The following is a 24,644-nucleotide window of genomic DNA, read 5'->3' as shown; positions in this document are numbered from 1 at the left end:
GCAGGCAAAGCCGCGCGGTGCCGGTGAGTATTTGACTTTGATATTCAGAATCCAAACAGGGCAAGCCCGAAGGCAGCCCGGCAGTAACCAGGAACAGCAGAGTTGCCATTTGCGGGTTGCAGCGCGGGGCATCCAACCCACCTGGCCATCCACTTTGAATCCCATCATCTGCGACGACTTCCTGACGAATTGAACGACTACGTTGTTGTATCTACCTGTACTCGAAGACATCCCTCGCCCCCCTCTTCTCCTGCGAAAAGCGCAGTTCGCCACAACCACCGACTGCGCGACGCGACGGCCTGCGCACGGCAAGTCCACGGCAGTCCACGGCGTGTCTTTGGTCCTCGGAGCTGTTCGCAGTACAGCCTGAGCGCGGATTGGAGCGGTCAGATCCACCCGGTGGGTACAGTCAGCGCAGCTGCTCGACGAACGAGCTGACAAGGATGTAAATTGTGACACAGCCTCACACAGCTTGACGTGAACCGCAGCGGGTTATCAGAGACAGTACGCGCACGAACGCGTCTCGAAGCTCAGCAATGTCGCACTACCCAGAGGTAACTGTCAATGTCATCGCTGTCCGATTATCCTGCTCATTTTTTGTCGCAGGCGGATGAGGCCCAGCGCGGGCAATACAACGATGGCTACTCCTCAGGGTACTCATCCTACAATCCAAATCCCTACGAGACGCACCAGGCGGCTCAGCCATACCAGCGCAACTCCTCACCAAACTACGAGCAAGAACACCAACCCTACCAACCCCTCCATGCCGCCCTGGACCCGTTTGCAGAACCACAAGCCCCACATCCCAGTCTCTACCACTCCCCGCCGCACCAGGCCGCGTACCTGCACACAACTTCTCCCCCACCGCAACCCTCGTACATGCACACCACCTCGCCTCCACCTCAGCCCTCGTACATGCACACCTCACCGCCGATGCACCCGATGTCCCCGCCCCTTCACCCAGGCTCGCCTCCACTCGGTCAGCCAGATTATCTGAACTCGGGATACGGGGGAATGCACACCAGCACTCCCGGGGCGACCTTTCAACCTTCTCCCGTGTCGCTGTACGACCCGGGCCCCGTACTGGAGCACCAGGAGGAGCCCGACGACGATCTGAACGACGGAGGCGACTACCCGCTGCTGCGAAGGGACACCGGACACTCGTCGAACCTGCCGATACCCGGCGACTACCAGGCGGTCGCAGCCGACGAGGAGGAGAGCAACATCCGGTACGGGCGGATCCCGCAGCGCGTGCCGCGGCGGTACAAGACGATCAAGAAGGTCGAGTAAGTGTATATGCACACCCGCGGTGGCGTCGGAGCTGAACGGATGCCGTTGCAGGCTGTTCCAGGGCAACTTCGTCGTGGACTGCGCGGTGCCGACGAAGCTGCTGGACATGTGCGGGCTCAAGGGTGACCGCGAGTTCACGCACATGCGCTACTCCGCGGCGACGTGCGACCCGAACGACTTCAAGGACTCGGGCTTCACGCTCCGGCAGGTGCACTATGACCCGCCGCGCCGGACAGAGCTGTTCATCGTGATGACGATGTACAACGAGGACGAGGAGCTGTTCTGCCGGACGATGCACGGTGTGATGAAGAACATCGCGCACCTGTGCAAGCGCGATCGGAGCAAGACGTGGGGGAAGGAGGGATGGAAGAAGGTCGTGGTGTGTATCGTGTCGGATGGACGGCTCAAGATCAACTCGAGAACGTTGAGTGTGATTGCGGCGATGGGCGCATACCAGGAGGGCGTTGCGAAGGTGCGTCGATCTCGCCGTATGTTTATTATTCTCTTCATTTGTGGTCTGTAGAACGTCATCAAGAACAAGCCCGTAACTGCGCATATCTTCGAGTACACTACCCAGAGTAAGTGATAGAAAAACCCTACACCCTAGTGACCACTGATACCGACTCATTGCTGCCAGTCTCCGTCACGCCCTCGATGAAAATTGAAGGCGGCGACCGCGGCATCGTCCCAGTGCAGCTCATCTTTTGCCTCAAAGAACAGAATCAGAAGAAGATCAACTCGCACCGGTGGTTCTTCAACGCGTTCGGGCCCATCCTCCAACCCAACGTCTGCGTCTTGCTCGATGTCGGCACCATGCCTGGCCCCACGTCCATCTACCATCTGTGGAAGGCGTTCGACATCAACTCGAACGTCGGCGGCGCGTGTGGTGAGATCGTCGCGCTGAAGGGCAAGTACGGCAGGAACATGTTCAATCCACTCGGTACGCCCTGTTGCCTTGACATGCGTGAGCCGTGCTGATGTACAGTGTAGTTGCGGCGCAAAACTTCGAGTACAAGATGTCGAACATCTTGGACAAGCCGCTGGAGTCTGTCTTTGGGTACATCACGGTGTTGCCAGGTGCCTTCAGCGCGTATCGGTACATCGCGCTGCAGAACGATCCCACGGGTGAAGGCCCGCTGCAGAAGTACTTCTTGGGTGAGAAGATGGTAAGTCCTGTGTGTCTATGCCGTGTCTCAAACGCGGTGTTGAATTATTGACTCCCAGCATGGTGCCGGTGCTGACATCTTCACCGCCAACATGTACCTCGCGGAGGATCGTGTACGTCATCCGATTAATTAGTCTTTGCACGCAACGTGACTGCTCATTGTGCTGTCACTCCAGATCCTCTGTTGGGAGCTTGTGTCAAAACGTGGCGGTTCATGGCTCTTGCACTACGTGAAGTCTGCGTATGCCGTTACGGATGTCCCTGACCAAGTACGCAAAATACGCATTTGATGACCATGCGGTCAGGCTGACACTTTCCCAGGTGCCAGAGCTCATTTCGCAACGGAGACGATGGCTCAACGGTTCCTTCTTCGCGAGCATACACGGGACGGTCAAGTTCCACTACATTTACCGTTCCTCGCACAGCCTGCTTCGCAAGTTCTGGATTCACGTGGAATTTATCTATCAGACATTCAATCTGTTCTTCTCCTGGTTCGCTCTCGTAAGGACCCGTCTTTCCCTGTGTCTGTTTTCGGACTAATGACGCTGTGCTCTTCTCAGGGCAACTTCTACATCTTCTTCGTCATTCTGACCGACTCACTTGAGGACTCGTCGCTGGGCTTGAGCAGCGCGATCAAATACTTTAACATCGTGGTGAACTACATCTATCTTGGGCTACTCATCATGTGTTTCCTCCTCTCGCTCGGCAATCGCCCTCAGGGCTCGAAGTGGGCATTTACGTTCGCGATGATAGGGTTCGCCTGTATCACGATCTACATGACGGTACGTTAGGGCGCTTCTTCGTATTCGCTACCGCATACAAGCTGATGGCTCCTGTGAATCAGGTTGCGGCTGCGTTCCTCGTTGTCAAAAGTATACAGAACCTGCAAAAAGAGACGGGTGGCCTCACACTGAACGATCTCTTCACCAACGCGATATTCCGTGACATCGTCATCTCGTTGGTGTCTACGTATGGTCTATATGTCATCGCGTCAATCATTCATGTGCGCATTCGTGCTTCGCTCCTGCGATGCTTCCTAGCTGACAGGTTGACTAGTTTGAGCCATGGCATATGATCACGTCCTTCCTCCAGTACCTGTTGTTGGCACCATCGTACATTGCGGTACTGAACGTCTACGCGGTGCGTCCACTGTTTCATTCGCAGTGCTCAATTCTGATGAACATTTGCCTTCAGTTCGCCAATGTTCATGATGTCTCCTGGGGAACGAAAGGCGACAACAAGGTTTCCACCGATCTCGGAGTCGTACAAGTCGCCAAGGACACGAATGAGGTGGAGGTGACGATGCCAACACAGAAGGAGGACCTGAACGCGATGTACGAGGATGCGATCCACGTACTGCAGACGAAGCCCCCGAAGGAGGAACAAAAGGTAGACGAGACGACTGCACAGGAAGATTACTACAAGTCGTTCCGGACAAAGTGAGTGTCTGACTTAAGCTGCTCTGTACTGCACGATGCTGACCGTCTGTGTGTAGTGTGAGTATAGATGCACGTGTTCGGGAGTCCGTAGCAGGGTACTGACGAGTATTCCTTAGGTCCTTCTCGTGTGGACAATCTCCAACGTGAGTATCAACTATTAAGCATCGTCTGCCTGCTTCGGTGGTTAACAGCTGTTCTACAGGGTCTGCTAGCAGCCATCATTGTGTATGCGCAGCCTTTGTCCAGCCTCCGAGATGGAATGATACTGAGGCATTGTCTCACGCAGCACCCTGACTGGCAAGTCAACCGAATCCAATGCGGAGAAGACAGTCGATGGTTACCTGGCTTTCATCCTGTTCTCCGTCGCTGGACTTGCGTGTAAGTGGTTGACACCGACATTGACATCCCATGCTCACCTGTGCTGCTGTACAGTCGTCCGGTTCGTCGGATCAACACTCTACATGCTTGTCCGGTTATTCGCAGGAGAATGAGTAGCACCGAAGGGGGCCGGCATCTCTCCAAGATCTAAGTGCTTGGCGTGCATAGGCACGATGAATCATGAATCGACGACATCTAAGTATTATCGGACTTTTGCTCTCTGTTGTGATGCTCGCAATGATTTATCATTTACTCACGAACTCTACCTCTACGTAACACGATTGGCGCTGTCTTGCTGTTATACCCTGTACTCAACCATCGATGTCTGTTTCCATCTTGAACAATGATGTTATCGTCGACGTATTCATGCAGTATCCAAGACGCATCGTGATCCGACTTCGGGAATGCCATCATATGCAATGCAGTCGCTCAAAATTAGAATTGAAGGCGGGGACGACATAAAAGATGAACTTGCCAGTACACATCATAACGTTGTCTCAACGTCAACGAACATCAGTCCAGCCACAGTCAGTCCGCGTGGAATGTTACGAGCGAATTGAATCATAAGTATCTCGTTCACTGGCATTCCGGACGTACTGAACTATGTATGTCTACTCTACGGGGTATCTACTTGAACTACTATTGCTACTGCTACTTGTTTAACGGGGCATTGTCGGGTCATGGTCATTGTATCTAATTGTTGTGCTATGCAAGAGTCGTGAAAGATGCGCAGTCGATAACAGCGCGAGAAGCGTAAGACATAAAACGTAAAACTGTAAGTACGTATAGCTACAAGGCAGGGTGCGAGGTCATTAAAGTGCAGTCGAACTTGAAAATCACGGAGGCTAGGCTCATACACGAGCCCAAATCTTTGGTTTGATGGAGAGTCTTGCCCATAGCAGGAGGAAAGAGCCGAAGATCATGCTTGCACCGATGAGGGCAGCAACGCCGGTGAATGAGCCTCCCATGGTGTGCAACAGGGCACCGGCGGCCGGTCCACCGCCCATCGAGCTGTCATGTCCGCTGTCAGCCGCCCTGCCACCCACTGTAATTTGAGAAGAAAAGGAAATTGAGACTCACGAGAAAGAAATGAGGGTATACAGCATCCCCACTCTGGTCCCGATCTCATGCGCTCCGGATATCTGCACGACGCACGGGATGATGAGCGCGTTGAACCCGCCGGAGACGAACCCGTAGAGGACGGAGAAGACGATGATGGCGGGGAGCCCGCGTGCGGTCGTCCAGAGCGCGAGCGCCAAGAGGCCGGAGAAGAAGGCGCAGGGGACGATCAGATTGAACCGTCCGAGCGCGTCGGAGAGGAAAGGCGGGGCGAGCCGCCCGAAGATGCTCGCGCCGTTCATGATGGCGAGCACGTAGAAGGCCATCGTGGAGGAGACGCCGCGCGCCGTGGCGTACTCGACGATGTAGAAGTTGGGTACGAAGAGACCTTGCTCTGACTATCAGCATTGTTGGACGCACGGAGCGTCGAGTGACCGACTGACCGAAGGAGATGAAGAAGCTGGAACCAACGACGAGCATGAAGCGGGTGTCCTTCAGTAATTTGAGGTCGAACCACGGTCGTGGCTGCTTTTGTTCAGGCTTTCGCCTCGTGACGAATGCCAGTGCCACCGCGCATAGGGCGAAACAGAAGAACCCGGAAATCCGGACGGCCCAACCGAACCCCACCTCCGAGAAGAGTCGCTGGAACATGATGGGATAGACCAACCCGCCTGTGCGCGCCGCTGTCAGACCCCAAGGGGTTACTGGAGAATGATGATAGCGTACCAGCACCGGACCCCGCGATGGCTATCCCCAGGGCGGTTCCACGGTAGCGGCTGAAGTGCGTCGAGACGGCCGCAAGGGAGGGGTAAAATCTAAAAAATCCATTCATGAACAGCGGCGTGAGGCGGGCGCGGTCGAGGCGGCAGACGGTACTCACACTAGGCCGACCCCGAGACCGAAGAGGAAGCCTTGGATGAAAAGAAACTCGTAGTACGAAGATGATACGCTGGTGATCATGATGCTGAGGACGAGGAGCAGCGTGCCCGGCAACATGAGGACCCGCGGACCGTACTCGTCGAATAGCCTGCCTATGAAGCCGCCCTGATATTCCTCAGCGTCGGTACTGCATCGGTCAGGCAAGCGTAGCTCACAGAGAAAAAGAAGATCCATAGTTGCAAAGAGCCAATCCAGGAGATGGCCGATGGAGACATATGCTTGAGCTGGTGATCTGCATAATACGCCTGGAACGTCCCGAAAGCGTTGAGTTGGCCGAAGCTGCAGAAAAGCAACAGGAATGCCCCGAGAACTGTAAGCCATCCTTCAACGCCCCCCTCGACTGCGTCTTTAGCTCGGTCGATGGCCGGTTCAGGTATATCCTGGGGATCCACGAGGGTCGGGGCATCGCAGGAGATGCGTTCCTTCGACATTTCTAGGTCAGCCATTTCTGAGGGCGAGGAGACAAGAAAGTGCAAGTCCACTGTGGATGGCCCCGTGAAGCCAGCCGGGAGGACGCGTGGAGGGCAGCAGGCTTATATACGATTTGATTATACCACGACATCTGTCGACTGCCAGGGCCGTTTCCAGACCTACGGTATTGAAATGGAGGCAAATTCAATGGCAACTCTGGCCAAATACGGCCGAGGCGCAGTGACTGGTACAGCTCCGCGACGCAGGATCACATCGTCGGTTCCGCTGTGGTCGAGAATATATCGGGTACCGTCCCTTCTTCGCTCAGATGACAATTGTGAGAATGCAGTTAGAGCGGGCGCTGTTCCTGTCCACCACAAAGATCAAGATGGTAAAACAATACACGAAATGCCGGGATATGTCAACGCAGGCGCGTGAGCCCGATGTACTCACGCAACAGCGGTGTCCGACTCGGGGTGGCTGGGCTGCCCTCGCATGTGTATGTGGCTGCGTCCGGTGCGCACGGCGAGAAGCGTCATTGATGGCTGCGATTCCTATTCGGATCAGTCCAACTGCTCCAGCGGACGTAGCAATTGGACATGGCACGAAGTCGACGGTCGGTCGCGGTTCCACCGTGTGCGGGACACTGGGACAATGACAGCGCTCCGCTTACCGCGCAGCGAGCGAGCCTTCTGCCCATATCGCCATCAGCGCACAACGTCGGCTTTACAAACTTGGCAGGGACTCACCTCTCCGACTCGGATCTGCTCTGGCGATGCGCAATTATGCTAATGCTTCTAGACGTGACAGGCTGCGCAGGGAGGCTCAGTCAGTCGATCGTGTCGCTGCAGCCACTCAACCTGTATCAGCTGTCGAGGGTATGTTCACCCAGCAATGCGGAGGAATGGCGACTCGCCGTTACTATCATGATATTGACCCCGTCTCAGATGAGCGGGCAATATCAGTATATAACACCCAGAAACCATCCGGATCGTCATTGGATGCGGCAGGCCGTTGCAAACGCTCTTAAAGTCCACGCAGATCACTTCTTGCATGTCGAATCTAGTACATGTAGAACTGTCATATGTCGCCTTCATTCGCGGCGGCTAGTACGGCTGCCGCGACCTTCAGTCAAGTACTGTTAGCGTACTAGACATTAATGGAACAGGCACCGTCGTCCTGGCTGGGATCTGTCGGGTTGGGGGGCCATTGTGAAGTCTACTCGTAGCATAGTTGGTGGACCAAAGAACGTACTTCTCGTGTAGATCTGAGGCAACGAGCGCGAGCAACATTCGCAGTGAGACTCAACTTCAGAAAGCGAGATGATCCCGCTTGGCACAAATATAAGCGCAAAATAACTGACAAAGTAACTCTCCTATAAATCAGCCGCAGGGGATTAGTTCGCCAGATATGTACATATATATAAAACAGATATATACGGTATCTCGGTGGACGCGGGTCCCGCCGAAGACGAGCGTTCGGACGTCGGGCGCCAGCAGAGCTCTCATCCTTCGCCACCATGCAGCCCACCCTCATCCGCCGCCAGCTCGGCGGCATCGTCCCTCCCAAAATCGCGACTCCCTCCATCCTGGTCAGGAATCCTTGTTATCTCCTGTTTGCTCTGTCGACTGACTCGTGGATCCCGTAGTCGTCCGGCCAGGGAGCAGGCCTCGGCCCGCTTGTCAACTTCTACTCGAAGCTGCCCAAGGGCCCCGCGCCCACGCCCGCTCTGCGTGGCATCAAGGAGCGGTTCTTCAACGGCAAGAACGCGTCGGCGGCCCCGCTGGTTTGGGGAATTCTGGGCATCTTCGGTCTGAGCTACACCCTTGACTACCAGAGTACGTCGCTATACTCTTCTGCCTCATTCGGATGTACTAATTCATTGGGAATTTCGGCAGTGCACTTGAGTGAGTACACGTCGAGTTTGTGTGCGCTGCAATGCTTATATGCCGGGTTCAGAGCACCACAAGAACCACCCTCACTAATGGTCGGGTCCGGAGAGGTTGGTCGCGTGTTGGAAGAGCTAGATGTGAAGTCAACTTTGGAACAATGTCTCGCTGCTGCCGCAATGCATTCACATTCAAAGATACAACTGATGTGTTTCTGCGATAAATCTTGCCTCCGCCGTGTCTCGCTGTCTGGAGTAGAGCCCGTTTGCTGCCATGGCTCCTGGGAGTGTACGGCCTCCGAGATCCGAGAACCTGCTTCTCGCTACCATCGTACCGCCTGCACGCGTTCGTGCACACCCAGTTCAATTGGCTCGTCGAACACTTCACACTTCGCTCGATGCCTCATTCCCTGGGGAGATCAAAACTCTCTAGTCCCGTACGGGTTAAACCTTGCAAATGTCGGAGCTCGCATGCACGAGTACTGACACAGGGCTTGGGGTAACATTATATTATCACTCTCCCACCTTCCCTCCGTTGTCTTTCGGTGATGTACTAAGTTACCTGAATATAGAAGGCATGCTAACGTCCCCTTCACGGGTGCAGTGACACGTCGGATGGATGTCTGGTCCGACAGCATACAATGATGAGGCTCGCGCTCGGGAAGTGAGTGGGTTTGTGAAATGGCAGCATTCGCTCATTGCTATTCCGCGGGACCCTCCTCTGCGTAACATCCTGCGCGAGGACGTTGCCGCCGCAAAGAGACCCCATTGCTGAGGGGCGAGGCCCACGCATGTCATTCAGTCAATCCCTCTGAGACACCGGTTCAAACATCGGGTAGCCCGGATGTGTCTCAGATCCCTCTGAGTCTCATGCATTCTATTCATTGAACCGTACTGTCGACTCAAATAGCGCGCAGCAATGCATGTCGCAGTGCATATTGTGCACCCCGCTCTTTGAGACGATGTCTAGAGAAGCTGATGTCCCGAACCAGGATGGCGACAGTGATCATGCGAAAGCGCAACCATGGAGCTCCTACGTAGGAGAGGTCTTCCTCAATCGCAAGCCACCCTTGGTGCCCGCTAGCTTCCACAAGCTCGAGAGTGCTGCGCGCGAGGCGATGGCGCATTCACCAGGTGCGTTTGAATTGACCACATGCTTGAGGGATGGCGTTGACCGGCGTGCACACGACGTAGAGGCATTCGAGTACATCTCTGCAGGCGCAGGGACGGGCTCGACCCTCGAGGCGAACCGCGAGGAGTTCAGGAAGTGGAGGATCATCCCTCAGGTGCTGAACGATGTGAGGACTCGCAGTCTCGAGGTGCGTTTCCGCACGCCGTCAGTCATGCATTTTGATCTGACGAACCGGCACGCTGGTTATGCTTCCAGATTAGACGACGCTCTTCGGCGTGAAGTACCCTTCGCCGTTGATCGTCGCGCCTATGGGCCTGCAGTCAATCGTTCACGCTGACGGAGAGTGTGCGACGGCTGAGGCTGCCGGGAAGGTCGGCGTGCCCTTCTGTATGAGCACTGCGTCGAGCCGGTCGATCGAGGCGATCGCGAAGGCCAACGGAACAGGACCGCGTTGGTTCATGCTATACTGGTACGTCCATCCGGGCTGTCGCACGCTGCGCGAACGCCACTATAAAGTGATTCGCTGACCATGGAACCAGGGGAAAGGAAGAGGAGGTCACACTTTCGCTCCTCGCCCGCGCGAAACGGGGCGGGTTCACGGCCCTGGTGATGATGGTCGACGGGCTCATGCACGGGTACCGCTCATCCGACCTCGACACGGCCTACTTTCCCGTGGTGCACGCCGTGGGCATGGAGGTCGGCCTGAGCGACCCGGCGTTCATGGGGAAGCTCGGGCTGGAGCCATTCCCAGAGGACGTGAGGCCTGCGTTCCCGTACGACCCGAGGGCTCAGGACGAGTTGGTTAGGAAGGGCGATGCGGGTGCGGTGCGCCGGGCGCAGTGTGCGCTGTCATTCTTGGAGAGGATCATAGATACGGGGAAGACGTGGGATGATGTCGCTTTCCTGAGGCAGCATTGGGATGGCCCGATCGTACTGAAGGGTATTCTGTCCGTGAAGGTGAGCCCGTGTGGCGGTCGTCACGACACTGGCAATTATCTCTCACAGTAGTTGACGTGCAGGACGCTGAGCGAGCAATCGACTGCGGTGTTGAGGGCATTGGCGTCTCAAACCATGGTGAGCTCTGCCCGTATACCGAGCGTACAGTCCATGATACAAACCATACATCAGGGGGACGACAGATAGACGGCGCCATCCCTTCGCTACGTGCTCTGCGAAAGATAGTTCAGAGCCCCAAAGTGAAGGCTGCACAGCCTGAGGAGAGCGGTCGCTTCACAGTCTTGATGGACTCCGGCATCCGGCGCAGCGGGAGCGACGTTTTCAAAGCGATCGCCTCGGGAGCACAGGGTATACTGTGTGGGTCGTCGTTGCCTCGTGTGCTGTCCCGACAAACTTCCTGATATTCACGCAGACGGACGCCCTGTGCTGTACTCGCTGGCAGTCGGTGGAGCCGCGGGCGTAGAGAGCCAGCTCAGAGACGTGCTCTCTGAGTTTGATACGACGCTTGGGTTGAGTGGGTTCACGAATGTAGAGGATCTGCGCCGGCATGGGGATGAGATTCTGGAGCGGGACCCTTGAACTTACTGCGTGCTTGAACGAGCGGGTTGAATTATCTTAGTGCTGGTGCGAGTAAGCTCATGTGGGCTCAGTATATCTGCATTTGTCGTTCGATGAGAGCCTGAGAACAACATGTTGCATGCTTGATGCCTGCATGCCTGCTACACACGGTGACTCGGTCCTCCTATGCTTTACGACTCTCTTGCTTGAACCTCGAAGAGAGCCACCCTGGTCACATTTCCTACAGCTTCAACTGATACGCCAATAAGCTTGGCCAGTATATTAGGATCATTGCGTCACAATGTGCAAACCGGTTCTGACAGCGTTATCGTCCCACCTGTTTAGCAGAACAAGAAGTCCTTCGCATAGGCTGACATGAAGTACGGCAGCTTGTCTCAGATGCACCCACACCCCCGGCATGCTCGGTCTCGTTCTGGTGCGATGACTAGGTCAGCAGAGTCCCGGGACGTGCGATGTCTAGTCTACAAGGTAAGCATATTTACTCCAACATGCGTGTTTCCACCTTGGAAGCCTCCCTTGAGGTGAGTCCACCTCCTAGTAAAGTGCATCGATCTGACTTCAGCCCACCTTCGGCATAGGTCACTAATACAACGTGACCACGCTCAGTGTGTTTTCATTACATGTGGAAAGAGACTGATTTGCTTTGTGCGTACACTGTCAACATACACAGGGCCCCTACGGAGCTTCATTCAACGACGAGCCCCTACTCGTGAGTACCAGCTACGGCGCCTTTCACTAGAGTCCCCTACATCTGCCAGAATGCACAAATGGGTATACTGCATGCCGGGCAACGCTTCGTTCCCGTACGTCAGGTAGCGGGTCTTGAACTTGAAGCCAGTGTTGCTGCTCGGCGACACGACCCAGTGCACATGCACGGCAGGCTCGATCGCGTTGCGGCCTGGGTACAGAGGTGGGATCCGGGTCGCAAGTTTGCCGCCTATATCTCGCAAGACTTCGAAGAGTTGGCTTTCCACCGTCGTCTCCTCGATGTCGGGAGCATACTCATCGAACAACACATATGCGATCATGTGCGTGGAGCCGCCCTCCTCACTTTCGATCCACACTTCGTTGTCTTCTACCACGAATTCAAGTCGCGAACGGAGACCCAGAGCGGTGAAGACGCTCGCAAGCGAAGCGTCGCTACCCTTGAGCATACCAGACACTTCAGACAGCGCCTTGGCCCCGGCACCGCGATCGCTCTCGACCGGGTACTGATGACTGAGGCAGAATCCGAGGTGGCCACCCTCGGGTAGAAACGTGGGGTCATCGAGCAGATGCTGCAACGCGGCCTTCAGAGAAGACTCGAAAGTCAACGGGCGTACTGGAAGGTCGGAAGGCTGTGGCGAGTTGTAATAGAGGTTGTAGGTGATCGTAATCCTATACCCAGATTGCACCTGGAGGACCTCGTGCTCGACGTCGCTGAAGAAAGCGATGTACGCGAGGCGTGGCTCCTTCTGGTCTGCGATGATCCTTGACGAGTCGAAGGTCCACTCCTTGCCTCCGTGGCGGAGCACCAAAGCGCCTCCCTCGTGGACAGTGGGATACACGACGACGAGCGAGCCGAACATGTCCGTGCTTCTGGGCGTATCCTGATGAGCCTTGAAGAATGAGCCAGGCCCTACACAATCGTTCCCAGTCAGTCCTGAAGAAGCATGTGAAACGATGACCGACGTACCGTAGACGTTCAGCTTGTAGAGCTCGGCGCGGATAGAGGGACTTTCTTTGTTCCGTTCGATCAACTCGGTCTCGATAATACCGAGGAGGCCCGTGCTCGCTAGGTCGAATGCTGGGGAGAAATGCTTCCTGTCGAGCTTGCCTGCCTTCCTGTACGACTCGTCCAGGACGTCCTGGTTGTTCAACCCGAACGTCGCAGAGTCGCAGGACTCTGCCAGGTGCTTCGCACTCTCCTCCGTCGCCGTGGAAAGATCGATCCGCCTGGAGTGAACGTTTCGATGAACGAGCAGCCTCTAAATACAAATGTATTGCCTTACCGAACGTCGTCGCCCTTTCCGTAGTACAGCAGAAAGTCTTCTGAAGGAAGCTTGAGGGTTCCGCTGCAGTACGGAGGCTTGTTCTGGATGCAATCTCGTAGACCGAGCAGCTGTTCCTCGAGTGAAGACATGTTGATTGCAGGAGGGAGTTTTGCGGAAGCTAAGATTTGAGAGGACGTACCCTGTGTGAAGGGATGGGCTCGCACTGCATCTATCGCGTTGGTTATATACACCCGCCGTGACATGTTACATGCTGGGTAGCTCTGGGATGCGCATGCAACGAGAGTCATTCGACACTAATCCGGCCTACGTGAGACGAGAAAGAGTCACGAAGACAACACTCACCGATTTGGACAGGTTCATTACGTACCAGTTGTACGTACATCCATTCTCGCTGCCTGCATGACTTCGCGACGCTTAGCCACGTCGAAGGTCGATAACAAAAATCCAGGTCGGAAGTCCAATGATTTGCTACTATCGACGGCGACGGCGACTCGTTCTGCGGATACTTCATGTAAGCGATCAAAACGTAAAGGGGACATACCCGAGTCGGTCATAGCTATCGCTTCCTATGACACCGCATGAGTCTGCGTCCCAAAGCGGACCTCCGAATCGACCTAGAGAGCCTCGCAGCAGGATGCAAGTTAGACGACCCCAGATAACGAGTTCAATCACTCAAAGTAGGCTATTGCGTCATGCAGGCTGCTGTTCTGTGTACGTAGTTCATGCGCAAGGTCTGCATAGATAGGCAGTGGCTAACGGGGACTTCGGCAGACGCCATGAGTCCGACGGTCCAGGAAGGGTACCGAACGGCGGATGCACACCATATGAAAGAGTCGTCAGCATATGCGATCGGCATTATCAGTACAGCAAGCAGAAATTTCATATACAACATGATGAGATCTCGCACACCGTCACAACTTCGCAGTAGGAATCATGGAGCGCGTGGCCACAATCTGACCTCCATCCACTGTAATAGTAGCGCCATTGACGTACGAGCCGGCGCGACTCGCGAGGAAGACAGCCGCCCCTGTGACGTCCTCCGGCGTGCCGATACGCTGCAGAGGGTTCATCGTCTTGATCAAGTCGCCTTTGGTACGGAGGGTGTGTGCCATCACTGTCGGGTGGAGAGTAATAAGCAGGATACGGATCTTGACACAAAGCGGAACTCACTCTTGCTTTCGAAGGGACCTACATGGTCGGTAACTTGTCAGCAGGTGTGACTGACATGGAAGGTGTCACTTACCACAAGCGAGCGTATTGCAGGTGATACCCTCAAAGCCGAGTCTGCCCGCGAGATGCCTACTCAAGTGATGTAGAGCAGCTTTGGAAGCTGAGTAGGCATACGTCTCTTGCGGTGGAGAGCGTAGTCCGTCGACGGAACCAATCTGCATCATACCTGACGGGTCAGAGTCATCCAGAGGAGGTAGGGAGTGACTAACGTTGATAATTCGTGCTGGGTCTCTGTAGACATCTCCATCCATACCGCCACGCGCTGCGGCTGCGCGGAGCAACGGGAGACATTTCTGTGTCAACGTGAAGACTCTCTGCGTGTTGAGAGTCATGACCTTGGTGAATGCCGCATCCTAAATATGTGTAATGAGCATGAATAGTCGAGTTTGGCTCGCTTCATCACGACAGAGAGGCTCTTACAGGGTATTCGTCGATGTCTTCACCCCAAGTCGCTCCAGCGTTGTTCACCAACACGTGCAACACGTCCTCTTTCGCTGATAGCTCCCGCACGAGCATGTCTACCTGTTCGAGCTTTTGTAGATCCGCAGGCACTGGGATGCATGTCCCGGGGCCAGCTTCATTGAGCTCCTTCGCGGTTGCGTCACAATCCTTGGCTGAACGAGAGGATATGTACACCTGGCGCCACATCTTCAAGTTTACCCCTGAGCATGCATTTCGGAACTTGGATCATCGCACCTTGGCCCCGTTAGCCACAAAGCCCGCGGCAATCTAAAGATGAGGAGTATGAGCTAGTCGCTGAAAGTGGGAAGCATTGTGATACCCATACCATCTTTCCGATCCCGCGGCTGCCTCCTGTAACCAATACCACCTTCCCTGCCACGTCAAACAACCCGTGAGACTTCAGCGAGTCCATCTTGCCCGGCCGGTATCACGACGGGTACGTTTCACGGTGGTTGTTGTTCAAGTGCTAGCCAGGCAGTAGAAGACTGCAGCAGGAGTGCGGGGACTGACGGGTGTTTCAGGTCAGTTGATGATCATGGGACGAAGCTGAATACTATACCTGCCATTTTGAGATACAGCTGACCATGTGGTGTTCTCGCACGAGTCTCAGCCACAGTCGCGCAAATCGCCATCTTCACCTTTTACGTGTTCCACCACCCATGAGACGCTACTAAATACAGCGTTGGATCTCGGATCAGACAGTCGATCGTGTCCGAGAAGGAATCCAGATTCGGTGAGTGGTACAATGACGATGTAGGCATCCAAAATCCAAGTTGCTAGACTTGAGAAGTCCAGTACCTTGCTCTCCCAGGGAACGTGGATTGTGCGCGTCGTCCTGACCTCTGGAGCTCTGAGCCCTGATGGCCAGCAACCCGGAACCTGGACAACAAACGCACAGTGACCCGTCCATGGTTATTACCACATTCGCGATCAGCACGTTTGTCATTAGGCATACAAATGCCAGAGCAGCGAGAGGTTTGGTAATGCACGCTGTAGCGGATCTACGTAGCTTCGGTTGTGTTGAAGAACAGACCTTGTTCTGAGTATGCCTTCCTCGTATCTGAAAAGGTCCGATGGGTTCACTGAATTCCCCGCTATGCAATCCCTACGTCTCTGTGTACTTATATTGCCCCGTTCTTCACCATCGCGCGATCGTCTGATACGGCTCAGAAAGTCTTCAGAAGTCGACATCATGATGCCTCGAGATGAGTGTGGACTGTGTCGACCAAAGCTTCGCATGATCGTCGCGCTTGGTCGACTGACTCTGTAGCCGTAATTCATTCACATCCATGCGTCCTTGATTTCATACGTTTCTCTAGACCTTCAGTCAGGCTCCAGAAGCGAGTTGCGGCGGACGCACCCTCATTTCCATCCGGTCCAGTGGCGTGCAAACGTGCTTGAGGGCACTTCCCTGGACTCCTGAGCGCCCTCTCGACTGGTCCCGAACGCACTTCTTGTGTGCGGTCAGTGATGAAAGACGAACGAATTACACTCCGCTCTGTAGCTCCTTGAGCGGGCCACCGGATCTCAGCTGTACCCCCGTATAACGTTAACGTGCATCGCAGATACTTATCATTCTCAGTCCGAACCAGCGTCCACCTGTGGTAGTAGCGGTTGACGTGCCGGTGGGTTTGTCTCATGACCTCGCTCTACTGAACGCGAAGGCGCGAATCCAATAGCTCTTGCGGCGCACTCCCGATTTACCGTCACTTGTACATAATGCAGGCTTTGCGTGCCCAGATGCGCGACGGAGGCACTCTGGCATTTTGGCTTCACGCTTCTGTGCAGCTTCCGCGGTAAGTCCGTCGATGGTTTATCTCGCCACCACCTCAATCTGGTCGACCATCTAATCGGTCTCGGCTCTAGGCAGTGACGATGTTCCGTACCAACGTGGCCTACCCAAGGTCCACCATACGTCGGTGCCAGTCTCCTGGCAGCACGCGCGTGTGGTGGGCCATACGGTGCCACCGGCGTCAGGCTTCGGGCCACAGGGCTGTCAACGCGAATTGCTCTCCCAATAGCAGAAATGCATGCGGACATCGGACCGCATCGACGACACCCAAAAAGCATCCATAGCCATAGCATAATGTCTATTCGTCAGGACTCAGCCCAATAACCCATAATGTCATTACAAACGATTGCGTGTCCATCCAATCCAGAACCGATGCACCAGGCCCTCCAGAATAACCTTGCAGAGATAAAGATGCGCACATTAGCTTGACCGAACGCGTCGAGCGTGGTGTCGGTGGTGGTATGGTAGACGATGCACGAGGGAGTCTTGTTGCGAGATGCGATACATAGCGTGGTCGTGAACAAATGGTAGAATTCTTGATTACAAACGAAGCGATTGACGGGAAGGAGGGAAAGTGAGTGGGATGTCCGGCGGCCGGGTGCTACGGGAGGACGACTGTGCCTCCGCGCAGCTCGGGTATGGTGCGGCGGTGCTACCACGTTGGCGGTAATCATTGGCGGACACTCACGATGAGGCGTTCTTGACCTGTGGCGTGAACATGAGCGGGGCGTTCCGAGTGTCCGTCGCGAGGAACCCTGCTTACCTTGCGTTTCCGCGGCGTCATCATGAGTGGTGACTCGTCGTCCTCGTCCGGACGACGCGTAGTGCGACCGGGGGATTGTGGCGGCGAGACCTGCCAGTAGCGTGAGTAAGACAGGACGTGCTGTGTGCTATGAGGGACTCACGGGTTGCCTCTGCTTGGACCGAAGCAGAGCTTCATTCAACTGAAAGGCAACGCGTCAGCCGCGTCGACGACGAACAATCGCACGCCACATACCTTCGCCTCGCTGACCTCCCTCTGCTGTCTTGACGTTCCGTAGTGCACCATGTCCTTTGTCACAGTCGTCATCGTCGGGAACGACGAGAGCGAATGCGCCAGGCTGGGCAGCGCTGCAATCGACGCTGGTGGCGTCGAGGGCGTCGAAGCTGTCGGGCTCGAGCCGGGTTGACGCGTCGATTGCATGCTCAGCAGGGGCCCAGGGAGGTACAGGTAGGAGGAAGAGGGAGAGGACGCGGCGGAGGAGCAGGCGGAGGCGGGGTGCATTAGTACTGCAGCAGAACAATGGGCCCCGCGCAGGGCTGGACCCTATAAGTGTATGAATCGACGCCACAGCAACCTGTTACGCCTGCCATGATTGCCACGAGCGGGAACCCGCTGGGATAAGCAGGCAAAGCGAGACGCCACGCGCGAGGCGGTCGCTGCTTGCAGTTCTCCCCGCCGGATATGGCCAACACGGGCCTACGCGGCGGATGCCGGGGACGGTCACAGGTTGCTTTGAACAGATCGCACCTGCGGCAGGGGGAGATCCGAGATGATGAGCGGCTTTGGGCACCGGACGGGGGTGTTGCTCGGTCGAGCGAGCTTCAAAGCAATCAAAGCGCGTTTGCAAGCGCTGCAGCCGCTGCTGCTGAGTGGACAGCTCCGGTATCGCGGCATCGAGCGATCTCAGCCAGATGGTCTATCATTCGGCGAGTCAGAAACCGGTTCCGACCCCGACGAAGGTACTTATTCTGTACATGTGTTATGACTGGAATCCGCATACCACGTACCTACGCTTTGTCCGCAGGACAGCCACGCGGCCCTGCTTTGAGACGCCATGGCCTACCGAAGTCACTATCAAAGCCTCATTTCCGTCCGTCCTATACCAGATCAGGCTGTGAAGCTCCGTTTTGACTGCCCACATCGCTCTCTACATAGCCTCCTCATGCGGTCAGGACTATCCCAGTGGCACAGGTACGAGCGCCTCGTCTACCTGATCCAAGGCCAGTTCCGCCACAGCGTCTCCTGCTGCGGCAAGCGCCCACTCGCACGCGTGCTCGTCCACTCCTCGTCCTGGTAAATCCACACGCAATGGAGGTTGCCAATCCAGAGGCCGACGTAGGCGATCTTTGGACAGAACGTCCGCAGCTCAGCCGCCAGCATGCGTTGATAGCAATCGTATGGCTGTGGCGCCCAAGCCGTCACATCCAACTCGATCAGCTCGAGGGAGTAGAGTTTCATTAGGCAGCGGTGCACTTCATAGCGCTGTGAACTGGTCAATCAGAGACGTCAACGTTGCCAGGATGACAGCTCACGTTCTGCATTGGATACGGTAACGCCCCGAGGAACTGCAAGGTGGGAGCATAGGCTGACGAGGAGATGAGCTGGAATAGTTCCAGCGCCATCTGTTCAGGCAGGTAGACGATGTGTAGACTACGAAGATTCTTCATGATCCTGCCGACGTCCAACATAACCGTAGGCACAATTGCCGCCGTCTCGTTCTCGACCTCGACTTGGAGATGAGTGAGTGGGCAAGTAAGGAGCTCAGCGACCACCAAAGGTGGTCCCTGGAAGGTTTTGAGAGACTGGAGTTTCCCTGGGCTGATGGCAGCCAGAGGGCCATCTTCGAGCGAATCCTCGACATGTAGGTACGTCAGACCTTCCTGCGTCTCGAGGAACTCGACCAGGGTCTTGTCCCACTGCAACCCGAGGTTCGCCTCCTGGAGCTGGAACTTGATGTCCGTGGCGCTGAGCACCCAGGTGTTGGTCAGCGCAGGGTCGTACATCAGCAGTATCTCGAGATTGACCGCGACATCCAACGCCGCTTTGATTCTCAGCCAGAGTCGTTCCGGAAGAGAGTCGACGCGGTTGTTCGTCCGATGATAAAACCAGAACTTGCGTAAGTACGGCCCGCGCTCGCCATCACGAGTGGTCACGGCCACACAGGCTTTGTATGCCACATTGGCATCGCGCAGGAACAAGGCTTGGTAGAGCTGACTTTCCGCGCCTCTTTGAAAGGCCTTGGATGTCTGCGCCAAAGCGAGCTGGGTGTTCGTTTGCGTCCACTGCACGATCTGGCCGTAGAGCTCCTGCGGTAGAGTGGCCATGGTGCCTGCAAGCTGAAGCGAAGTATCGATTTTGGCGAACTGGTCGGGAGGAATTCGAAAGAGATGAGGATTGGACTGTCGGAAGCGACGTTGAGTATTTCAGCGTACCTCGTATAGTTTTCTCTTTGGCTGCGTGATAATATCCTTCTTGTAGACCCAATAGTCAATGTTCAGGTGTTTTGATACAAGACGCAGGGGTGTTGTGGTCCTGGATGGTTGTGAAAGACAGAGAGCGGCTGTGGCCGGCGTGTTGGCGTGGCTTTGTCCGCTGCCGCCACTCGCGCGCGGGCGAGCGCGACTTCAATTGTGACTTGTCTTCATCCGACACCATCTACGCTTTCTTCGCCTCTGCACCCCCGCTAAAGCACAAGCGACGACATGGGCGAGTCCAGGACAGAACTACTGGCTTGGCTCAACGACCTCCTTCAAGTCAACTACACCAAAGTCGAGCAATGCGGGACGGGCGGCGCGTATTGTCAGATTATGGATTCGGTCTTTGGTCAGTCAAATTCTTTGTGAATGGCACGAGCGGCAGAGTGATAATACATCAGCGTACGCTCGATATAGGCGATGTGCCAATGGCGCGTGTCAAGATGAACGCCAAGCATGAGTACGAGTTCATCGCAAACTTCAAGATTCTGCAAAACGTCTTCCGTTCACACAAGGTCGAGAAGGTGCGTCGGGCCAGGACGAGCCCATGTCCTTCGCACGATCGTGAATGCCGATAGCTGACGCGCTCTTACAGCCCATTGTCGTGGAGAAGCTTGTCAAATGCAAGATGCAGTGCGTCCGATATTCCTCAGCGTTTCGTTGTTCTCACTCGTCGTGGCACTGTCTAGGGACAACCTGGAGTTCCTCCAGTGGATCAAGCGCTTTTGGGACACGAACTACGGAGGCCAGGGCTACGACGCCGTCGCTCGACGACGCGGCGCTCCCACAGACACACCTGCCACCATCGCGCCACTCGCGCCGTCCCGCGGTAGCTCTACTACTCTGCACACCGGTGCACCCCGAGCCGGCGGGCGAACTCCCATTAGCGGCCACCGAGCTGGGTCAACGCAGCCGAACGAGCTTGTGCAGAACCTCCAGGCGCAGCTACGCGAAATGTCAACGCACCTGGAGGGCCTCGAGAAAGAGCGGGATTTCTATTTCTCCAAGGTGAGCTCATAATCGTCTCATCTCTTCCGTGTCGGGTTGCTCGTCGTTCCGGCGCGGCCGAGCGCGATCGTGGCTGGTATACTGAAGTCACGTGCTACAGTTGCGCGACATCGAGATCCTTGTCCAGGGACAACTTGAAGCCCTCGAGGCGGAAGGCAAGGACGACCCGTTGATGCGTGACATACAGAAGATTCTCTACTCTACAGAGGTGTGTACGCCGCTTTCTTTTCAACCTATTGCCTCGGCTTAGTGCTATTCAGGAGGGCTTCGAAGTACCGGAGGGAGGTGCCGTTGACGAGGAGGAGACGTTCTGACAGATCTATACGGAAGCCTACATGAAATACATGATGCCTTGTGGCGTAATATCGACCATTCTCGTACTCAAATAGCTTTGTGTTGTTGTCTCCAGGGCCTCGTATACCTCAATGTATCGCCACTCTTTCTCGGCTCAAACTCGGATCCTCGCTCGTGGCGGTCTGTCCGTCGTCCGATGCGCCAGCTTGACCCGCGCCGGGAAGCAGAGCTGTATACGCATGCAGTCCTCGCGGCAACCAGCCGTGAACGCCGTTACGTTGTGAATGGTGCGAGACTATTGGTCGACATCATCTTCGCGTCTGGGCGCTGATCGTAGGGTATCTGGGCCGACGCCGCTCAAGCTCGGGTCGTAGACGCGACCGACGCTTGTCCTGGGCAACATCGCTGCGCACACGTTGGCTTTGGCAGCACTGCCCCTAGCGTAAGCCTTGAATACTGCTAAGATGGCATGAACACGCCTGCGGCCTCGTAGACCCTGTAGCCTTAGTCCTTTGTTTTAATCTTGCCTGTCCCCCATTTCTTCCGCCTTGTAGTAATTTTTCTGACGTCGACGACTGTCCTTGGGTCAGGATCACAGCAGCTCATCTTCACATCCACTGGATCTAGGAGCAGGTCTCCCGAGCCGGTTAAAGGACTGCACACGTTGAAGACGAACATCCTCCTATTCGTACCCCTAGTGAGTCACTAATACAGAATGGTACAGTATCACCCTTGTGCGTGGGCGCTGATCGTTGTCTCCTTGCCAGTCACGACCACATAACGTCAACTGCCTGAGTGCCCGCGCACAATTCACGAAGTCTCGTTGGAACTGGCTCCACCTCGTGTGTATCACGCATTCACCTCAATCCTCTGCTTTCGTCTCGTTGCTCGCCTACCTTCTGTCTACCTTTGCACGAATGCCGCCACGAACAAACACAACTTCGACCGCTGCTGCTGAGCACACAACACCGACGGTCGAACATCTAATTCCATTCAACAATGGTCCTGATGAGAGCCACGCCGATGTGGGCGCGATTGTTGGAGGCGTGATCGGGGGAGTGGTTGTGTTTGTCTTGCTCGTCGTCCTAGGCTGGTACTTCTGGCGGAGGAGAAAACAACGCGCTCCTTGGCACTACGCGATGTCCGGAGAGTTCGACGCCGCTGATGGTGCGTATTTCTTCATTGAGTCTCGTCACTTTGTCGATAGAGCTCAAGGTGGCTACATTCCAGATATGAAGCCATACATCATCACGCCGTACATCACGCCGGATGCTGTCTCCTTCTCTCGCCCTGATCGCTCCCTGTCCCCTCCCTCACGAGCCCTCTCTCCGGAGTCCGACCTCAACGTCACCACCTTGACATACGACGCAGTCCCACCTGAATTCGCCGGCCAGGCGAACGACCTTGACTCGTGGACAGAGATAGCGGTGTACAGGGCTGAAGAGCGCGGGCGCACTCCGTCTCTCATCGCGAACCGCGTCACTTCGCCCACTCCATCCCTCGTCGCGCAAGAGCGCGTAACCTCGCCCACGCCGTTCAGTGCCGGGAGCCGCATTATTGTGACCTCGCCCACGCACGGTGGCGCCGAGCGCCCAGCATCACGAGCTGGCAGCCTCATGGCCGCTAGAGCTGGTTTGGTGTCGGCCACAGCGGCCATCGCGGAAGCTGCAGAAGGGCTCAAGGAGAAGGCAAAGAAGAAGCGGAAGAGCAAGATCCAGTCGGTGCCGAGGCCTTTGTCGTTCTGCATCGACAGGAGCAAGCCTGGGTCCTCGCCACTGGACCAAGCCTCCCCGCAGTTCTCGGCGGTGCCGCTGAGTGCCATGAGTGCTACGTTCACTCAGTGATGTGATATATGGGACTTCGCACATTATTTATCATACACTGATTTTACGAGAGACAAGATTGCTACACACTCCTTACATCTACTGTATATACCCGTATTGTACTAAGCACCTCGAGGATACATCCTATTGTATATTTTGGAGACCAAAGCATGTGGGCTCTACAATGGCATAGCGGCGACGTCTGTAGGGATCGCTCGCAGAGTCCTGTGGCGTAACAAGGTAAGCAGTGGTTTCAGCTCAGCAACATGAAGCATACTTTGAGAAGTCTTCCTGCAGCTCGTCCAGCTGTGCCTTGAAGTCCTCCATCAGATGCTTCATGTCGAGCTTCCATCCCCGGAACTCTTCTAACAACTGGTCGAGTTCATCTTCAGGCGCGTCTTCGTCTTCTGCATCACCTGTCTCGTTTACAGTTGACGCGGAAGTGGTCTTCAGGTCAACAGCATGGCCACCCTTGAACGGCGTGTTTGCCATGCTTGATTGTCGTGCAGCTTCCACGTTATCCAAGGATCGATCAGACCCCGAAATTGACTCTACGTCCGTGTTTTGAGCCTCGTCTTGGTTCCTGTGTTTTTCATTTGGTGAGCATATACGCCGAGGAACTGACTAAGCCTCGTACTCGGAATGCCTACGGACTGTCCTCTGTGGCGGCTTGGGGCTGTCCGGCTTCACTGGCATGATCACGGACTTTCCAAGTGGCGATGGGCCATGAGACGACCTCCTGCGAAGCACCAGTGTTTGAGGACTCGGAGAGAAAGCTATCGCTCGATGAACCTTCGAATGGTCCATAAGGGGTTTCTTTTGTGATGGCGTCGGGATATATCGAGCGGTAGCTGACGTCGACATGTCCTAGGTTGTGGCACAGTGAAGGAGATGACGAGGGTGGACGGGAGGTGGGGAGCTGGCGATGCCCGCGCATCCTCCCTAACTTGAACCTTATATGGCCATGTGGCCACTTCCTAGACAAAGGAACACCCGGATTGGTTCGGTGGCGTCGGAGCCGATTTATTGACTTTGAAGTCATTTCTGGGCACGTAATAGTAAGTCACATAAACATAATGGTCGGCTGAACCGACGTATGTGGCACTTCGTTGCTGAACGACGCGAACGCCACAAACGCGTCGAAGGCGCGGCTATATACGTGTCGAAGGTCACGTGGTCGCGAAGAGACACCCCTCAACTTGAAGGCTGGCAGATCACTGTCAGGTCGGCAGGCTTGTCCAGTCTCCTTCGCCATGTCACGATTTACGCGATCAGTCGACCGGTAATATCGAGACGCATCTCTCTGCGGTTCCCGCATCACTGACGTGTGTAAGTACATATGTGTTTGCCGCCACCTTGTTCACCTACAGGCTACCAGTGCCGGCTAGCTGGGTGCCGGTGAGTATCAATCAGGACACTAGGCTTGGTGATGTGGAGGAGGCTATCAATTATTGCACCGACATGGACACCTACGCTTTAGCGCATGCACTAGGGCTGCCAAGGATGCGACTGGCTGGTCTGATACTTCGCGTGCCTCTTAAACCATAGGTCGCTAGTGACCAGGCAT

At 55.5% G+C, this 24,644-nt stretch overlaps 11 protein-coding genes across 11 annotated transcripts; 5 read left to right on the top strand and 6 right to left on the bottom strand.

Moving 5' to 3' along the window:
• Positions 1-121: 121 nt before the first annotated feature.
• On the top strand, positions 122-4,707 carry C8Q71DRAFT_782560 (glycosyltransferase family 2 protein). The gene is made up of 19 exons (XM_047924932.1): positions 122-399; positions 462-554; positions 607-1,286; positions 1,342-1,762; positions 1,814-1,868; positions 1,928-2,230; positions 2,281-2,456; positions 2,515-2,568; positions 2,632-2,724; positions 2,777-2,956; positions 3,016-3,237; positions 3,300-3,458; positions 3,512-3,595; positions 3,650-3,894; positions 3,986-3,989; positions 4,011-4,037; positions 4,097-4,119; positions 4,181-4,272; positions 4,327-4,707. The coding sequence occupies exons 2-19, from the start codon at positions 537-539 to the stop codon at positions 4,383-4,385; spliced, it is 2,895 nt and encodes a 964-aa protein (XP_047774564.1). The 5' UTR covers positions 122-399; positions 462-536; the 3' UTR covers positions 4,386-4,707.
• A 97-nt stretch (positions 4,708-4,804) lies between these two features.
• C8Q71DRAFT_882299 (MFS general substrate transporter) lies at positions 4,805-7,199 on the bottom strand. The gene is made up of 6 exons (XM_047928499.1): positions 6,426-7,199; positions 6,212-6,375; positions 6,058-6,146; positions 5,775-6,002; positions 5,353-5,719; positions 4,805-5,283 (listed from the first exon to the last, which is right to left on the bottom strand). Exons 1-6 carry the CDS (start codon positions 6,714-6,716, stop codon positions 5,124-5,126), a joined length of 1,299 nt encoding a protein of 432 aa, XP_047774563.1. The 5' UTR covers positions 6,717-7,199; the 3' UTR covers positions 4,805-5,123.
• A 1,001-nt stretch (positions 7,200-8,200) lies between these two features.
• On the top strand, positions 8,201-8,666 carry C8Q71DRAFT_861801 (mitochondrial F1-F0 ATP synthase subunit F of fungi-domain-containing protein; the record flags this gene model as incomplete). Its single annotated transcript, XM_047927949.1, has 4 exons — positions 8,201-8,272; positions 8,330-8,519; positions 8,580-8,588; positions 8,641-8,666. The coding sequence occupies 4 exons, from the start codon at positions 8,201-8,203 to the stop codon at positions 8,664-8,666; spliced, it is 297 nt and encodes a 98-aa protein (XP_047774562.1).
• An 865-nt stretch (positions 8,667-9,531) lies between these two features.
• C8Q71DRAFT_861800 (oxidoreductase) lies at positions 9,532-11,237 on the top strand (the record flags this gene model as incomplete). The annotated part of the gene is made up of 7 exons (XM_047927948.1): positions 9,532-9,703; positions 9,764-9,888; positions 9,962-10,170; positions 10,241-10,658; positions 10,721-10,775; positions 10,830-11,015; positions 11,071-11,237. The coding sequence occupies 7 exons, from the start codon at positions 9,532-9,534 to the stop codon at positions 11,235-11,237; spliced, it is 1,332 nt and encodes a 443-aa protein (XP_047774561.1).
• Positions 11,238-11,926: 689 nt separating this feature from the next.
• C8Q71DRAFT_715313 (uncharacterized protein) lies at positions 11,927-13,359 on the bottom strand (the record flags this gene model as incomplete). The annotated part of the gene is made up of 3 exons (XM_047921033.1): positions 11,927-12,855; positions 12,913-13,172; positions 13,229-13,359. 3 exons carry the CDS (start codon positions 13,357-13,359, stop codon positions 11,927-11,929), a joined length of 1,320 nt encoding a protein of 439 aa, XP_047774560.1.
• A 687-nt stretch (positions 13,360-14,046) lies between these two features.
• Positions 14,047-15,462, bottom strand: C8Q71DRAFT_782541 (uncharacterized protein). The gene is made up of 7 exons (XM_047924931.1): positions 15,249-15,462; positions 15,158-15,190; positions 14,882-15,097; positions 14,671-14,814; positions 14,475-14,616; positions 14,402-14,419; positions 14,047-14,345 (listed from the first exon to the last, which is right to left on the bottom strand). The coding sequence occupies exons 1-7, from the start codon at positions 15,333-15,335 to the stop codon at positions 14,143-14,145; spliced, it is 843 nt and encodes a 280-aa protein (XP_047774559.1). The 5' UTR covers positions 15,336-15,462; the 3' UTR covers positions 14,047-14,142.
• Positions 15,463-17,203: 1,741 nt separating this feature from the next.
• On the bottom strand, positions 17,204-18,069 carry C8Q71DRAFT_303408 (uncharacterized protein). The gene is made up of 4 exons (XM_047917674.1): positions 17,713-18,069; positions 17,621-17,659; positions 17,479-17,568; positions 17,204-17,420 (listed from the first exon to the last, which is right to left on the bottom strand). Exons 1-4 carry the CDS (start codon positions 17,977-17,979, stop codon positions 17,400-17,402), a joined length of 417 nt encoding a protein of 138 aa, XP_047774558.1. The 5' UTR covers positions 17,980-18,069; the 3' UTR covers positions 17,204-17,399.
• Positions 18,070-18,605: 536 nt separating this feature from the next.
• C8Q71DRAFT_303444 (uncharacterized protein) lies at positions 18,606-20,025 on the bottom strand. Its single transcript, XM_047917675.1, has 3 exons — positions 19,911-20,025; positions 19,011-19,841; positions 18,606-18,960 (listed from the first exon to the last, which is right to left on the bottom strand). The coding sequence occupies exons 2-3, from the start codon at positions 19,800-19,802 to the stop codon at positions 18,685-18,687; spliced, it is 1,068 nt and encodes a 355-aa protein (XP_047774557.1). The 5' UTR covers positions 19,803-19,841; positions 19,911-20,025; the 3' UTR covers positions 18,606-18,684.
• Positions 20,026-20,180: 155 nt separating this feature from the next.
• On the top strand, positions 20,181-21,274 carry C8Q71DRAFT_715481 (calponin homology domain-containing protein; the record flags this gene model as incomplete). The annotated part of the gene is made up of 6 exons (XM_047921048.1): positions 20,181-20,301; positions 20,370-20,476; positions 20,548-20,585; positions 20,642-20,960; positions 21,061-21,168; positions 21,221-21,274. The coding sequence occupies 6 exons, from the start codon at positions 20,181-20,183 to the stop codon at positions 21,272-21,274; spliced, it is 747 nt and encodes a 248-aa protein (XP_047774556.1).
• Positions 21,275-21,928: 654 nt separating this feature from the next.
• Positions 21,929-23,323, top strand: C8Q71DRAFT_782530 (uncharacterized protein). The gene is made up of 2 exons (XM_047924930.1): positions 21,929-22,421; positions 22,485-23,323. Exons 1-2 carry the CDS (start codon positions 22,172-22,174, stop codon positions 23,096-23,098), a joined length of 864 nt encoding a protein of 287 aa, XP_047774555.1. The 5' UTR covers positions 21,929-22,171; the 3' UTR covers positions 23,099-23,323.
• Positions 23,257-23,988, bottom strand: C8Q71DRAFT_882253 (uncharacterized protein; the record flags this gene model as incomplete). The annotated part of the gene is made up of 3 exons (XM_047928498.1): positions 23,715-23,988; positions 23,355-23,660; positions 23,257-23,302 (listed from the first exon to the last, which is right to left on the bottom strand). Exons 1-3 carry the CDS (start codon positions 23,939-23,941, stop codon positions 23,257-23,259), a joined length of 579 nt encoding a protein of 192 aa, XP_047774554.1. The 5' UTR covers positions 23,942-23,988.
• Between the last annotated feature and the right edge of the window lie 656 nt (positions 23,989-24,644).

This window comes from Rhodofomes roseus (genome assembly GCF_022264815.1).
Source record: "Rhodofomes roseus strain CIRM-BRFM 1785 chromosome Unknown C8Q71scaffold_26, whole genome shotgun sequence".
In the NCBI taxonomy this organism is placed as follows: domain Eukaryota; kingdom Fungi; phylum Basidiomycota; class Agaricomycetes; order Polyporales; family Fomitopsidaceae; genus Rhodofomes; species Rhodofomes roseus.
The sequence above is the reverse complement of the archived record's forward strand: the minus strand, read 5'-3'. Positions and strand labels throughout refer to the sequence as shown.